Genomic DNA, 18,327 nt, shown 5'->3' on the forward strand with positions numbered 1-18,327 from the left:
TTCTTAGGACAGGGTCAAATAATATTATCTTTTGCATTAATAGATAACTGAAGTAAATTTTCAAATATATTTGCCTCAACTACCAAACAACATATTTAAACCTTTCACTTTTATGCACCGCAGAAACTAACATGCAAGAAAGCTGTTCTGATAAATTTATGCTAGAATACTGTCAATTGTTATGTCGCAATAAGTAAATTTTCAGTTACTTTAGGTGTAGTAAGATGTCATGTTTTATTGTTTTTTCTTTGAAATTAAATTAAGTTCGACTTATATTAACACAAAAGGTATAAGATGGAAAATTATTTGACAAAATCAAAGAGTTTCCAGGTTTAAGCTATCTCATTTTAACAAAATAGTCTATGTAGATTATTGTAGATATTGCACCAATTAGTAAACTTAATTTTAACTTTAACTTTAATAGACAGCTCTGGCCGTTACAGTTGTATTCTGAACACCTCGGCAGTAATTACGCTATTGTTTCAGCAGTTTAAAGATTAAATAGGCGCCGGTGACTGTGTCATTTCTACACCTGTAAAAACATCAGCCGGGTAGATATACCGGTGTGTCAGAGATTAGTTCCGCTTGAGCGAACGGGTAGATGAGTTGTTGACTATCGTGTGTACTGATATCGGCGACTGCCTTGGGAAATTACCTGATGTAAGTAAAGCAGTACTTTTTATCACCAAGACTTGTTGTTATAAGATTCCACCGACAATTTCTTTTATGAATTTATGAAACACTTATAATAGCATGTAGGTTAGTAGTGCCGATAAGTTCAGTATTACAAACAGAATTTAGCTCTTAAAAAATGTCGGCGTTTGCCACCGATCGACGAAAATTATACTTCGAGTTATTCGAACATTTCAGGTAGGATTTTTATTGTTGGGACCAAATTTAGTTAGTATTAAATGTGTACCGGTCAACGCTAGTGTTTAATGTATACCGGTCAACGCTAGTGTTTAATGTATATCGGTCAACGCTAGTATTAAATGTGTACCGATCAACGCTAGTGTTTAATGTATATCGGTCAACGATAGTATTAAATGTGTACCGGTCAACGCTGGTGTTTAATGTATACCGGTCAACGCTAGTGTTTAATGTATACCGGTCAACGCTAGTATTATATGTGTACCGGTCAACGCTAGTGTTTAATGTATACCGGTCAACGCTAGTGTTTAATGTATATCGGTCAACGCTAGTATTAAATGTGTACCGATCAACGCTAGTGTTTAATGTATATCGGTCAACGATAGTATTAAATGTGTACCGGTCAACGCTGGTGTTTAATGTATACCGGTCAACGCTAGTGTTTAATGTATACCGGTCAACGCTAGTATTAAATGTGTACCGGTCAACGCCAGTGTAAAATGTGTACCGGTCAACGCCAGTGTAAATTGTTTACCGGTCAACGCCAATGTTAAATACATATCCCGTTGCACTTAAGGTGGTTCCGGAATTTCAATTTCCGGATTTCTTGAAATTTTGCTTAACAACTCGTACAACCCGATCAGCCAATTAGCCGGTGTTTCACGTGAACCAGGTCCCTGTGTAGAATGCGTTTCTGTGGTTTGTATCTGTTTTCCCGAATAAATACATGCAAGACATGAAACGGGTACTTTATATATGATACGAGGACAAAGAGTAGTGTGTTGAGATTTAGAAAATCACAAATACACACTGTTACTGAGAAAATAAAATGACGTAAGATTCTGGTGTAAAAAGGCGGGAATTCCCCAGGCGCGGGTTCCCCAGTGCAGTGTAAATGTCGGAGTTACTGTTTTTCGATTATACGTACCCATGTGACCTTAGCGGAAACTGTTGCATCACGGACATGACAGGAAAAGAACATAACGCACCACATATGTAGAAACATGATTAATTATGTATTTTGGATATAGATGTTTGTGATAAATATGTAAAAAAAAAAAAAAAAAAAATTGTAGAGAATTGTGTCTTTTGTATTTTCTCGGATATTGCAAAATTGTAAGAAATACTGGCAGTAAAATTACAAGCAGCTCACCGAGCGCTGCAAGTTCAATCAGACAAACAGAACAGACTAAGTAACGTCACTCCTGACGTACGTCCGTACATGTAATAGACTATCCGGAATGTGTGACCTCGCGGTACATAGTACCTATGTTTAAAACTCTATTGTGACCGTTCTGTGATAGATATAGAAAAACTAAAGATACTGTTTTCTTTGAAATTATATGTACTTGCGATGTGTGGAGTTTCAATACGTTCTCTTTATGTGTCATTTCTCTAGGCCGAGTTGTGCAGAAACCAGCAGTCAAAGTGTCGATTTTTGCGTGTTTGTACTCAAAATATCTCCATAACTAGATTATTCCTAGATATACGGGATATGCCTGGACATACATGTAGATCACACCGAGTCTTATAAGTGTGGAAAGTTTTATCAAAATGTATAGAGTCGCTTTTCAGTTAGCTCCAGAAAGTGGTCTGAATTAACCGCATGTACATTACGTTCCGTCCTTCAATACACAACATTCCACACACTCTTGTGACGTAACACTCGTGACGTAACATCCGCCACCTCTCAATAAAATACGACCCTTTTTCAAAACCCTATTGTGTCCGTTCTATGAAAGATATAGAAAAACTAAAGATACGCTTTTCTTCAGAACTATCTCTTCTTGTTATGTTTGGAGTTTCAGATTTTTGGATTAAAACGCTGATTTTTAAGGACCTGTTAAACAGAAGCTACCGGTCAAAGTGACGATTTTGGCATATTTGACTCAAAATATCTCATAAATACGAATTTCCACAGGGATACCAAATACATCCAGACCTAGATCGAGCCGAGTTTTACAATGGTTCAAAAGACCATCAAAATTGTATGTGCCATTTTTTCCGCTCCCAAATCGCTACAATAGCCGGCAAAAATGGCGAATTAGCTCATACTATCATTACGTTCCGTAAGGAACGATAACGAGTTATCGTCCCTTACTACACTTCATTCTTTATGAAAAATAGTGATTTAAAGGATAAACCCCTATTTCCCTATTTGGCCCCGCCCCTCAGGCCCCTGAGAGTACAGGTTAAAAATTTATCCAAACTCGGTTCCCCTTCTCCCAAGGATGTTCTTGACGAAATTTGGTTAAAATCCATTTAAAACTTTATGGCAAACAGCAATTTAAAGACTAATCTGTATTTCCCCTATTTGGCCCCGCCCCTCAGGCCCCTCAATAGTTATACAAACTCTTTTCCCCCTTCCTCCCTGGATGTTCCTGACCAAATTTAGTTAAAATTCATTCGTAACTTAATAATTAATAGCGATTTAAAGTATTAACCCCTATTTTCCCTATCATACCACACTCCTCAGTCCCCTGGGGATTCAGAGTAAAAATTAATACCAACTCGGTTGCCCTTCTCAAATGAATATTCCTGACAATATTTGGTTAAAATCCATTTAAAACTTTATGACTAGTATCAATTAAAAGACTAATCTCTATTTCCCCTTCTTGGCCCAGTCCCTTGGGCCCCTAGGGGTACAGAGTAAAAATTCATATAAACTCTGTTCCCCTCTCCCCTCAAGGATGTTCATGACCAAATTTGGTTCAAATTCATTAATAACTTGATGACTAGTAGCGATTTAAAGGATTAACCCTATTTCCCCTATTTGGCCCCGCCCCTCAGGCCCCTGATTGTACAGAGTAAAAAATTATACAAGCTATGTTCCCCTTCTGCCAAGAATGTTCCTGACCAAATTTCGTTCAAATTCATTCATAACTTTATGACAAGTAGCGATTTAAAGGATTAACCCTATTTCCCTACTTGGCCCCGCCCCTCAGGCCCCTGAGGGTACAGAGTAAAAATTTATCCAAACTCGGTTCCCCTTCTCCCAAGGATGTTCTTGACCAAATTTGGTTAAAATCAATTTAAAGCTGTATGACTAGTAGCAATTAAAAGACTAATCTCTATTTCCCCTACTTGGCCCCCGCCACTCAGGCCCCTAGGGGTACAGAGTAAAAATTAATATAAACTCTGTTCCCCCTCCCCTCAAGGATGTTTCTGACCAAATTTGGTGAAAAGCTATTCAATGCTTTAGGACTAGTAGCGATTTAAAGGAGTAACCATATTTCCCCTATTTGGCCCCGCCCCTCAGGCCCCTGGGAGTTCAGAATAAAGATTTAAACAAACTCTGTTCCTCTTCCCCAAGGATGTTCCTGACCAAATTTGGTTCAAATTCATTAATAACTTTATGACTAGTAGCCAAAAATGTTCTTGACCAAATTTGTTAAAACACTTAAAGCTGTATGACTAGTAGCAATTAAAAGACTAATCTCTATTTCCCCTACTTGGCCCCGCCACTCAGGCCCCTAGGGGTACAGATGAAAAAGTATATAACTCTGTTCCCCCTCCCCTCAAGGATGTTTCTGACCAAATTTGGTGAAAAGCTATTCAATGCTTTAGGACTAGTAGCGATTTAAAGGAGTAACCATATTCCCTATTTGGCCCCGCCCCTCAGGGCCCCTGGGATTCAGAAATAAAGATTTAAACAAACTCTGTTCCTCTTCCCCAAGGATGTTCCTGACCAAATTTGGTTCAAATTCATTAATAAGTTTATGACTAGTAGCGATTTAAAGGATTAACTCTATTTCCCCTATTTGGCCCCGCCCCTAAGGCCCCTGGGGGTTCAGAGTAAAAAATATTTTAAAGAGATAATGATCGAACACGGTGGTTTTGAGCTGACTTCATCTCAACATTGAAAAACTTCATTTGTTTGCCAGACAAAGGAACATGTAAGTACATGTATACTGACTTGAAAAGCACATGACAAGTTTGTATCTATTGCGATCTAATGACAGATTGTGAAGAAGTTATTGTTATACAAAGTTAACACAAGACGTGTCCCTGTCTCAGCCTGATTAGGCTTGTTTCTAATGATAATCTTACCAGGTATAAAGAATCATAATCCCAAATGAAAACGTTTCTGTTCAATTAATGTTTATATTGTCTCTTCCTCAGTTAACACCGATGAGACAATACAATTATTAATTCATCGAATTGTGACCGTTCAAACAATATTACCATAGAAATCGAATTGTGACCGTTCAAGCAGTATAACCATAGAACATCACTACACAGCTTCCATTAAAATGTTCAGTTAACGTACCTTATTTACGTCGGCTCCCTTATCCAGGAGCATCCTAACAATTTCTGTGTGACCCCCTCTAGCTGCTCCGGACAAACCATCTGACTGAAACATATGTAAACATCACAAATTACAAGTACCTCCGACATCGTCATCGTCATGCTACAGATATAGGTATTATCTTGCTGTTAAGGGATTCCAAGAAGTAAATAATAATCACTTCTATAAATTAATCATCAATTATATCATGCACATTACTTTTCCTTTTATTGATTTTTTTCTTATTGATTGATTGATTTATTTCTGTCAACTGATATATTCAGTAAAAGACACCTTGATTTACATGTACGAGTAAAAGGAATAATGATTTAAATACACAGGTAACAGCGAACTAAACTCATAAAAGAAAACCTCCAACTGTACAATTTACCGAAGTTTTTCGGACAACCTAGATATGTATTTTCTGATTGATGGGAGAAACATGATGACAAGTCTCAGGGCAGAAACCTTAGTTTACTCATACAAACTTTAGGGAAAGTCTTTTCATCAACCTTCACATTTGACATAGAAAGTATAAATAAACGGATATACTGAAAAGTGAATGTTTACGAGAATTCACAATAAGGATATTTCCGCTTTATTAATGACATCTCTGGTGAAGGTTTGTAGTTGCGGACACATACTAAGAATAAGTCAATTATCATATTTAGAAAGTTAGAATATGAATAACTTAAATCAATTAATCATCTTATAAAGCACATTTTTCTTTTTTTAAATGGAATATATGGATCAACATAAAAGAAGTCGACTGTAATCAATTGTTTTAATTTATCGTAATTTATATAGCTTTTTATCTCCTTTTATTTATTGATCTCAACCTGTTCATGTATCATATAGCTTAACCGTTAAAACAACACTCCACCTTGATTGTTTACGTTTTTGTGACCACCAGTATACATATTTTTCAGTTTCGGAAGAAACAGGATGACACCGTTTATTATAGCTATAGGACTTGCGCAAGGGCAGAAACCTAAGTTTACTTATAGGGACCAACCAACCAATTTTTTTTCACAGATACTTTAGTGTTAACGTTTTGGAGTATTTCATTCAAATTCTTGAACTCAATATGACAATTATGGTTTATAACAACAGTTTAGGGTCTGATATAATACCTAATCGAAAAAAAAACCAGTTGGGTCCTTCAGCTCAAATTTTCTCCAGGGTAGCAATTTTGAAAATAAGTGAATTTCGCAGAAAAAAAATTCTTAAAAAACTAAAACATTTACCTGTTTATCATTATAACGTGAATTTTTGGGGAAAAAAATCAATCGGACTTCCGAAATTTATATCAACATTTCTTATTGATAGTTTCCTTTCAGGCTACATATCTTTTTTCTCACTTCATAACACACCGGCCAATAAGTGGCTGCCAGACATTTTAGCCTTGGCTCAACTTTCTATACACAGGGGCTGTTTCGAAAATATATTTTTTTTCAATTGTTCGGTTGTTCCCTAAACAATTGGTTAAGACTTTTCAATAGAAAGTATACAAAGTCATTAAACTGCAATCATAGTACCATGTGTTTAAGAAGAAAAATAACAGATACTTATAGTACTTTTAAATTAACAGATGTAATATTCATTGTTGTCAAAGTAATTTATCTATTTAGTTATAGTTATCAGGTTTTAGAAATATTGTTTAAAGAACAAGCCATGAAATAAATCATTTATTGATTTTTTTATTTATCTAACACGGATTGAACATAAATGTTGTTCTGTAACATAACACCATGCACGGTTGTGATGCAAAGATACGCAGCTAACTCTGGTAAGGTCGTATCGTGGTATTTTCACGGAGTGGCAAACATGTAATTATAAGCTGAATGTCATGTCAAGTGACTGAATATATAGATACTATTTTCTAATCGGAGAAAGGTATATATACAGCAAATCAAAGATCAGTGCTAAGACTGTCATTATTGAATTTTAGTAAAATATCCAAACTAATATGAAGAGACCCTAAACCGCAGGGGGCGTACAATATACAATATGCATGTTGATAATAGGGAAAAAAAACTATAATACATTTTACGCAAGTAGAAAATTGGAACTTACTATTTATATAAGTAAGGAGTTGTAAATGATAAGATAGAGACCTGTCGTTTTATGTCACGATGGATGTCACATCTTTATTACCATCGTGAAGATGTCTTTTTCCCGTTTAAGAAAAAAAACTATAATATGATATGTTTCTAGTTAAAAAGACTTAACTATAGAAAAGAAATACTCTGTAAATATATGTCCTCGTCTTCTAAATACTGTTTATTTCGATTGATGATTATATACAATTCTACAAGGGAAAATCAATGAGTCAAATGGGTGCGAGTGACGAGTCCGTGCACTGTTCTTCTGACGAGCGGCAATTATGCATTCTTGTAGGACCTATTGAATTAAAATGTTATTGGTTTACACTGACTCATGTATTAAAAAACACTGACCGTTCACTAGTATGTTTGCTACTGCAAGCCTACCAACACGAGATGCCAGTTCGTTCTGCCTTTCTGGGATTTACCTGTAGTTTTGGATATATCATGAAAATATTATCTATTAAAATAAATGAAATTGCAATTTGTATCAATGATTTTTTTTTAATTGTAATAAAGATGTTCTATAAACATGGCCAAAAAAGGGGGGATGTTAAACAAGAGGCCCATGGGGCCTGTATGGCTCACCTAGTTGGATTTGACCAAATGTCAAAATAATGTTCATGTTCAATTTGTTAATACATATACAAAAATGTACTCTCTGAAAGACCATATGGATTATTTTTACAACATAATGGTGTTTAAAGAAACTAAGTCCCTTAGGGTGGGGAAAACCCTTTGGCCTATTTTTACATAAGAATTGTGTTTATCCCTTAATGCCCAGCGATACTATACATAGTTAAGGGATTGAGGGTCACAGTAACCATTTATGCAAAATCTGTTCCCCATCACCATGGATGTTTCTGACCAAATTGAGTTCAAATCCATTTAAAACTCAATCTTTATTTCCCCTATTTGGCCCCTCCCTTCAGGCCTTTTGGGGGTCATAGTCAATATTTATATAAACTCTCTTTCCCCCTTCCCCTAAGGATATGACAGACCAAATTTGGTTCAAATCCATTCATAACTTTATGAAAAATAATGATTTAAAGGATAAACCCCTATTTCCCTATTTGGCCCCGCCCCTCAGGCCCCTGAGGGTACCGAGTAAAAATTTATCCAAACTCGGTTCCCCTTCTCCCAAGGATGTTCTTGACGAAATTTGGTTAAAATCCATTTAAAACTTTATGGCAAACAGCAATTTAAAGACTAATCTCTATTTCCCTTACTTGGCCCCGCCCCTCAGGCCCCTCAATATTTATACAAACTCTTTCCCCCCTTCCTCTCTGGATGTTCCTGACCAAATTTAGTTAAAATCCATTCGTAACTTAATAATTAATAGCGATTTAAAGGATTTACCCCTATTTTCCCTATCAGACCACACTCCTCAGTCCCCTGGGGATTCAGAGTAAAAATTAATACCAACTCAGTTCCCCTTCTCAAATGAATATTCCTGACAATATTTGGTTAAAATCCATTTACAACTTTATGACTAGTATCAATTAAAAGACTAATCTCTATTTCCCCTTCTTGGCCCAGTCCCTTAGGCCCCTAGGGTGGTACAGAGTAAAAATTCATATAAACTCTGTTCCCCCTCCCCTCAAGGATGTTCATGACCAAATTTGTTTCAAATTCATTAATAACTTGATGACTAGTAGCGATTTAAAGGATTAACCCTATTTCCCCTATTTGGCCCCGCCCCTCAGGCCCCTGATTGTACAGAGTAAAAAATTATACAAACTATGTTCCCCTTCTGCCAAGAATGTTCCTGATCAAATTTCGTTCAAATTCATTCATAACTTTATGACAAGTAGCGATTTAAAGGATTAACCCTATTTCCCTACTTGGCCCCGCCACTCAGGCCCCTAGGGGTACAGAGTAAAAATTAATATAAACTCTGTTCCCCCTCCCCTCAAGGATGTTCCTGACCAAATTTGGTGAAAAGCTATTCAATGCTTTAGGACTAGTAGCGATTTAAAGGATTAACCCTATTTCCCCTATTTGGCCCCTGGTAGTTTAGAATAAAGATTTATCCAAACTATGTTCCCCTTCTCCCAAGGATGTTCTTGACCAAATTTGGTTAAAATCAATTTAAAGCTGTATGACTAGTAGCAATTAAAAGACTAATCTCTATTTCCCCTACTTGGCCCCCGCCACTCAGGCCCCTAGGGGTACAGAGTAAAAATTAATATAAACTCTGTTCCCCCTCCCCTCAAGGATGTTTCTGACCAAATTTGGTGAAAAGCTATTCAATGCTTTAGGACTAGTAGCGATTTAAAGGAGTAACCATATTTCCCCTATTTGGCCCCGCCCCTTAGGCCCCTGGGAGTTTAGAATAAAGATTTAAACAAACTCTGTTCCCCTTCCCCAAGGATGTTCCTGACCAAATTTGGTTCAAATTCATTAATAAGTTTATGACTAGTAGCGATTTAAAGGATTAACTCTATTTCCCCTATTTGGCCCCGCCCCTAAGACCCCTGGGGGTTCAAAGTAAAAATTATACAAATTATGTTCCCCTTCTGCCAAGAATGTTCCTGACCAAATTTCGTTCAAATTCATTCATAACTTTATGACTAGTAGCGATTTAAAGGATTAACTTTATTTCCCCTATTTGGCCCCGCCCCTCAGGCCCCTGGGGGTTCAGAGTAAAAAACATTTTAAAGAGATAATGATCGAACACGGTGGTTTTGAGCTGACTTCATCTCAACATTGAAAAACTTCATTTGTTTGCCAGACAAAGGAACATGTAAGTACATGTATACTGACTTGAAAAGCGCATGACAAGTTTGTATCTATTGCGATCTAATGACAGATTGTGAAGAAGTTATTGTTATACAAAGTTAACACAAGACGTGTCCCTGTCTCAGCCTGATTAGGCTTGTTTCTAATGATAATCTTACCAGGTATAAAGAATCATAATCCCAAATGAAAACGATTCTGTTCAATTAATGTTTATATTGTCTCTTCCTCAGTTAACACCGATGAGACAATACAATTATTAATTCATCGAATTGTGACCGTTCAAGCAATATTACCATAGAAATCGAATTGTGACCGTTCAAGCAGTATAACCATAGAACATCACTACACAGCTTCCATTAAAATGTTCAGTTAACGTACCTTATTTACGTCGGCTCCCTTATCCAGGAGCATCCTAACAATTTCTGTGTGACCCCCTCTAGCTGCTCCGGACAAACCATCTGACTGAAACATATGTAAACATCACAAATTACAAGTACCTCCGACATCGTCATCGTCATGCTACAGATATAGGTATTATCTTGCTGTTAAGGGATTCCAAGAAGTAAATAATAATCTCTTCTATAAATTAATCATCAATTATATCATGCACATTACTTTTCCTTTTATTGATTTTTTTCTTATTGATTGATTGATTTATTTCTGTCAACTGATATATTCAGTAAAAGACACCTTGATTTACATGTACGAGTAAAAGGAATAATGATTTAAATACACAGGTAACAGTCAGCTAAACTCATAAAAGAAAACTCCAACTATACAATTTACCGAAGTTTTTCAGACAACCTAGATATGTATTTTCTGATTTATGGGAGAAACATGATGACAAGTCTCAGAGCAGAAACCTTAGTTTACTCATACAAACTTTAGGGAAAGTCTTTTCATCAACCTTCACATTTGACATAGAAAGTATAAATAAAGCGGATATACTGAAAAGTGAATGTTTACGAGAATTCGCAATATTACCGCTATATTAATGACAACTCTCATGACGGTTTGTATTATCGGACACATACTAAGAATAAGTCAATATTATATTTAGAAAATTAGAATATGAATAACTTAAATCAATTTATTATCTTATAAAGCACATTATTAACTTTTTTTAAATGGAATATATGGATCAACATAAAAGAAGTCGACTGTAATCAATTGTTTTAATTTATCGTAATTTATATAGCTTTTTATCTCCTTTTATTTACTTATCTCTTTACCTGTTCATGTATCATGTAGCTTAACCGTTAAAACAACACTCCACCTTGATTGTTTACGTTTTTGTGACCACCAGTATACATATTTTTCAGTTTCGGAAGAAACAGGATGACACCGTTCATTATAGCTATAGGACGTTCCCGAGGGCAGAAACCTTAGTTTACTTATAGGGACCAACCAACCATTTTTTTCACATTTACTTTAGTGTTAACGTTTTGGAGTATTTCATTCAAATTCTTGAACTCAATATGACAATTATGGTTTATAACAACAGTTTAGGGTCTGATATAACACCTAATCAAAAAAACCAGTTGGGTCCTTCAGCTAAAATTTTCTCCAGGGTAGCAATTTTGAAAATAAGTGAATTTCGCAGTAAAAATTCTCAAAAAACTTAAACATTTACCTGTTTATCATTATAACGTGAATTTTTTGGGGAAAAATCAATCGGACTTACGAAATGTATATCAACATTTCTTATTGATAGTTACCTATCAGGCTACATATCTATTTTCTCACTTCATAACATACTGGCCAATAAGTGGCTGCCAGACATTTTATCCTTGGCTCAACTTTCTATACATAGGGGCTATTTCGACAATATTTTTTTTTTCAATTGGTCGGCTGTTCCCTAAAAAATTGGTAAAGACTTTTCGATAGAAAGTATACAAAGTCATTAAACTGCAATCATAGTACCATGTGTTTAAGAAGAAAAATAACAGATACTTATAGTACTTTTAAATTAACAGATGTAATATTCATTGTTGTCAAAGTAATTTATCTATTTAGTTATAGTTATCAGGTTTTAGAAATATTGTTTAAAAAACAAGCCATGAAATAAATCATTTATTGATTTTTTTTATTTATCTAACACGGATTGAACATAAATGTTGTTCTGTAACATAACACCATGCACGGTTGTGATGCAAAGATACGCAGCTAACTCTGGTAAGGTCGTATCGTGGTATTTTCACGGAGTGGCAAACATGTAATTATAAGCTGAATGTCATGTCAAGTGACTGAATATGTAGATACTATTTTCTAATCGGAGAAAGGTATATATACAGCAAATCAAAGATCAGTGCTAAGACTGTCATTATTGAATTTTAGTAAAATATCCAAACCAATATGAAGATACCCTAAACCGTAGGGGGCGTACAATATACAATATACATGTTGATAATAGGGAAAAAACACTATAATACATTTTACGCAAGTAGAAAATTGGAAGAAAAAAAGACCATCAACTTACTATTTATATAAGTAAGGAGTTGTAAATGATAAGATAGAGACCTGTCGTTTTATGTCACGATGGATATCACATCTTTATTACCATCGTGAAGATGTATTTTTCCCGTTAAAGAAAACAACTGTAATGTGATAGGTTTCTAGTTAAAAAAAGACTTAACTGTAGAAAAATAAATGTTCTGTAAATATATGTCCTCGGCTTTTAAAAACTGTTTTTTTTTTTTCGATTGATGATTGTATACAATACTTCAAGGGAAAATAAATGAGTCAAATGGGTGCGAGTGACGAGTCCGTGTACTGTTCTTCTTACGAGCGGCAATATAAGCATTCTTGTAGGACCTACTGAATTAAAATGTTATTGGTTTACACTGACTCATGTATCAGAAAACATTGACCGTTCACTAGTATGTTTGCTATTGCAAGCCTACCAACACGAGATGCCAGTTCGTTCTGCCTTTCTGGGATTTACCTGTAGTTTTGGATATATCATGAAAATATTATCTATTAAAATAAATGAAATTGCAATTTGTATCAATGATTTTTTTTTAATTGTAATAAAGATGTTCTATAAACATGGCCAAAAAAGGGGGGATGTTAACAAGAGGCCCATGGGGCCTGTATGGCTCACCTAGTTGGATTTGACCAAATGTCAAAATAATGTTCATGTTCAATTTGTTAATACATATACAAAAATGTACTCTCTGAAAGACCATATGGATTATTTTTACAACATAATGGTGTTTAAAGAAACTAAGTCCCTTAGGGTGGGGAAAACCCTTTGGCCTATTTTTACATAAGAATTGTGTTTATCCCTTAATGCCCAGCGATACTATACATAGTTAAGGGATTGAGGGTCACAGTAACCATTTATGCAAAATCTGTTCCCCATCACCATGGATGTTTCTGACCAAATTGAGTTCAAATCCATTTAAAACTCAAATCTCTATTTCCCCTATTTGGCCCCTCCCTTCAGGCCTTTTGGGGGTCATAGTCAATATTTATATAAACTCTCTTTCCCCCTTCCCCTAAGGATATGACAGACCAAATTTGGTTCAAATCCATTCATAACTTTATGAAAAATAATGATTTAAAGGATAAACCCCTATTTCCCTATTTGGCCCCGCCCCTCGGGCCCCTGAGGGTACCGAGTAAGAATTTATCCAAACTCGGTTCCCCTTCTCCCAAGGATGTTCTTGACGAAATTTGGTTAAAATCCATTTAAAACTTTATGGCAAACAGCAATTTAAAGACTAATCTCTATTTCCCCTATTTGGCCCCGCCCCTCAGGCCCCTCAATATTTATACAAACTCTTTTCCCCCTTCCTCCCTGGATGTTCCTGACCAAATTTAGTTAAAATTCATTCGTAACTTAATAATTAATAGCGATTTAAAGTATTAACCCCTATTTTCCCTATCGCACCCCACTCCTCAGTCCCCTGGGGATTCAGAGTAAAAATTAATACCAACTCGGTTTCCCTTCTCAAATGAATATTCCTGACAATATTTGGTTAAAATCCATTTAAAACTTTATGACTAGTATCAATTAAAAGACTAATCTCTATTTCCCCTTCTTGGCCCAGTCCCTTAGGCCCCTAGGGGTACAGAGTAAAAATTCATATAAACTCTGTTCCCCCTCCCCTCCAGGATGTTTCTGACCAAATTTGGTGAAAAGCTATTCAATGCTTTAGGACTAGTAGCGATTTAAAGGAGTAACCATATTTCCCCTATTTGGCCCCGCCCCTCAGGCCCCTTGGAGTTTAGAATAAAGATTTAAACAAACTCTGTTCCCCTTCCCCAAGGATGTTCCTGACCAAATTTGGTTCAAATTCATTAATAAGTTTATGACTAGTAGCGATTTAAAGGATTAACTCTATTTCCCCTATTTGGCCCCGCCCCTAAGGCCCCTGGGGGTTCAAAGTAAAAATTATACAAATTATGTTCCCCTTCTGCCAAGAATGTTCCTGACCAAATTTCGTTCAAATTCATTCATAACTTTATGACTAGTAGCGATTTAAAGGATTAATTTGATTTCCCCTATTTGGTCCCGCCCCTCAGGCCCCTGGGGGTTCAGAGTAAAAAATATTTTAAAGAGATAATGATCGAACACGGTGGTTTTGAGCTGACTTCATCTCAACATTGAAAAACTTCATTTGTTTGCCAGACAAAGGAACATGTAAGTACATGTATACTGACTTGAAAAGCACATGACAAGTTTGTATCTATTGCGATCTAATGACAGATTGTGAAGAAGTTATTGTTATACAAAGTTAACACAAGACGTGTCCCTGTCTCAGCCTGATTAGGCCTGTTTCTAATGAAAATCTTACCAGGTATAAAGAATCATAATCCCAAATGAAAACGATTCTGTTCAATTAATGTTTATATTGTCTCTTCCTCAGTTAACACCGATGAGACAATACAATTATTAATTCATCGAATTGTGACCGTTCAAGCAATATTACCATAGAAATCGAATTGTGACCGTTCAAGCAGTATAACCATAGAACATCACTACACAGCTTCCATTAAAATGTTCAGTTAACGTACCTTATTTACGTCGGCTCCCTTATCCAGGAGCATCCTAACAATTTCTGTGTGACCCCCTCTAGCTGCTCCGGACAAACCATCTGACTGAAACATATGTAAACATCACAAATTACAAGTACCCCCGACATCGTCATCGTCATGCTACAGATATAGGTATTATCTTGTTGTTAAGGGATTCCAAGAAGTAAATAATAATCACTTCTATAAATTAATCATCAATTATATCATGCACATTACTTTTCCTTTTATTGATTTTTTTCTTATTGATTGATTGATTTATTTCTGTCAACTGATATATTCAGTAAAAGACACCTTGATTTACATGTACGAGTAAAAGGAATAATGATTTAAATACACAGGTAACAGTCAGCTAAACTCATAAAAGAAAACTCCAACTATACAATTTACCGAAGTTTTTCAGACAACCTAGATATGTATTTTCTGATTTATGGGAGAAACATGATGACAAGTCTCAGGGCAGAAACCTTAGTTTACTCATACAAACTTTAGGGAAAGTCTTTTCATCAACCTTCACATTTGACATAGAAAGTATAAATAAAGCGGATATACTGAAAAGTGAATGTTTACGAGAATTCGCAATATTACCGCTATATTAATGACAACTCTCATGACGGTTTGTATTATCGGACACATACTAAGAATAAGTCAATTTTTATATTTAGAAAATTAGAATATGAATAACTTAAATCAATTTATTATCTTATAAAGCACATTATTAACTTTTTTTAAATGGAATATATGGATCAACATAAAAGAAGTCGACTGTAATCAATTGTTTTAATTTATCGTAATTTATATAGCTTTTTATCTCCTTTTATTTACTTATCTCTTTACCTGTTCATGTATCATGTAGCTTAACCGTTAAAACAACACTCCACCTTGATTGTTTACGTTTTTGTGACCACCAGTATACATATTTTTCAGTTTCGGAAGAAACAGGATGACACCGTTCATTATAGCTATAGGACGTTCCCGAGGGCAGAAACCTTAGTTTACTTATAGGGACCAACCAACCATTTTTTTCACATATACATTAGTGTTAACGTTTTGGAGTATTTCATTCAAATTCTTGAACTCAATATGACAATTATGGTTTATAACAACAGTTTAGGGTCTGATATAACACCTAATCAAAAAACCAGTTGGGTCCTTCAGCTAAAATTTTCTCCAGGGTAGCAATTTTGAAAATAAGTGAATTTCGCAGTAAAAATTCTCAAAAAACTTAAACATTTACCTGTTTATCATTATAACGTGAATTTTTTGGGGAAAAATCAATCGGACTTACGAAATGTATATCAACATTTCTTATTGATAGTTACCTATCAGGCTACATATCTATTTTCTCACTTCATAACATACTGGCTGCCAGACATTTTATCCTTGGCTCAACTTTCTATACATAGGGGCTATTTCGACAATATTTTTTTTTCAATTGGTCGGCTGTTCCCTAAAAAATTGGTAAAGACTTTTCGATAGAAAGTATACAAAGTCATTAAACTGCAATCAAAGTACCATGTGTTTAAGAAGAAAAATAACAGATACTTATAGTACTTTTAAATTAACAGATGTAATATTCATTGTTGTCAAAGTAATTTATCTATTTAGTTATAGTTATCAGGTTTTAGAAATATTGTTTAAAAAAAAAGCCATGAAATAAATCATTTATTGATTTTTTTTATTTATCTAACACGGATTGAACATAAATGTTGTTCTGTAACATAACACCATGCACGGTTGTGATGCAAAGATACGCAGCTAACTCTGGTAAGGTCGTATCGTGGTATTTTCACGGAGTGGCAAACATGTAATTATAAGCTGAATGTCATGTCAAGTGACTGAATATGTAGATACTATTTTCTAATCGGAGAAAGGTATATATACAGCAAATCAAAGATCAGTGCTAAGACTGTCATTATTGAATTTTAGTAAAATATCCAAACCAATATGAAGATACCCTAAACCGTAGGGGGCGTACAATATACAATATACATGTTGATAATAGGGAAAAAACACTATAATACATTTTACGCAAGTAGAAAATTGGAAGAAAAAAAGACCATCAACTTACTATTTATATAAGTAAGGAGTTGTAAATGATAAGATAGTGACCTGTCGTTTTATGTCACGATGGATATCACATCTTTATTACCATCGTGAAGATGTATTTTTCCCGTTAAAGAAAACAACTGTAATGTGATAGGTTTCTAGTTAAAAAAAGACTTAACTGTAGAAAAATAAATGTTCTGTAAATATATGTCCTTGGCTTTTAAAAACTTTTTTTTTTTCGATTGATGATTGTATACAATACTTCAAGGGAAAATAAATGAGTCAAATGGGTGCGAGTGACGAGTCCGTGTACTGTTCTTCTTACGAGCGGCAATATAAGCATTCTTGTAGGACCTACTGAATTAAAATGTTATTGGTTTACACTGACTCGTGTATCAGAAAACATTGACCGTTCACTAGTATGTTTGCTATTGCAAGCCTACCAACACGAGATGCCAGTTCGTTCTGCCTTTCTGGGATTTACCTGTAGTTTTGGATATATCATGAAAATATTATCTATTAAAATAAATGAAATTGCAATTTGTATCAATGATTTTTTTTTAATTGTAATAAAGATGTTCTATAAACATGGCCAAAAAAGGGGGGATGTTAAACAAGAGGCCCATGGGGCCTGTATGGCTCACCTAGTTTGATTTGACCAAATGTCAAAATAATGTTCATGTTCAATTTGTTATTCTAACACGATTCGTTTGCAACGCGTGTTTTGATTGGTTGCGGACCGACTTCTAATCTGCGATAGAACCATAACATATCGTGTTAAGCCACGCCCCGTTTCTAATCAAAACAATATGGCGTCAAGTTCGACTCGTAGCGAAATTCAACACTCTGCACCATTTTTATGATTGATGACCCGTGATATTGGAATCGAAAGTGAAGAAATCGAATAGAATGAATTAACTTAATACATTTAATAAAAATCGTTAACTTCATTCTTACCGTCATTTATTGATTGAAACTTTCATTTCGTCCGTGTGTAAGCATCTAAGGTCAAGTAAAATCCGAAATGAAATGGAACAAGTGCACACAACTTCACATAACGGTTAGGCCTGTAGAAACACATCAACCCTGACTTTGTTAAAATGCACATGTCGTTAAGCATGCTGCGTAAATCCAAATATGTTTTTAAATCTTCGGAAACAGGACTTTCACAACAATCCAAATACCCCGCTTCGTTAACATACAGACCGAACTCTCGCCAGTATGGGCGTGGCC

General features: G+C 35.2%; 1 protein-coding gene across 1 annotated transcript in view; it reads right to left on the reverse strand.

Annotated features, from left to right (window-relative positions):
- The window catches only part of LOC117334821 (ankyrin repeat domain-containing protein 50-like), an 83,908-nt gene that overhangs the window by 15,425 nt on the left and 50,156 nt on the right, over positions 1-18,327 (reverse strand). Inside the window, exons 7-9 of the mRNA XM_033894639.1 lie at positions 15,028-15,111; positions 10,384-10,467; positions 5,141-5,224 (exon numbers count right to left, since the gene is read on the reverse strand). Coding sequence (XP_033750530.1) covers positions 5,141-5,224; positions 10,384-10,467; positions 15,028-15,111 — 252 coding nt within the window. The remainder of the gene's footprint in view (positions 1-5,140; positions 5,225-10,383; positions 10,468-15,027; positions 15,112-18,327) is intronic.

Source organism: Pecten maximus, chromosome 9 (genome assembly GCF_902652985.1).
Source record: "Pecten maximus chromosome 9, xPecMax1.1, whole genome shotgun sequence".
Lineage (NCBI taxonomy): Eukaryota > Metazoa > Mollusca > Bivalvia > Pectinida > Pectinidae > Pecten > Pecten maximus.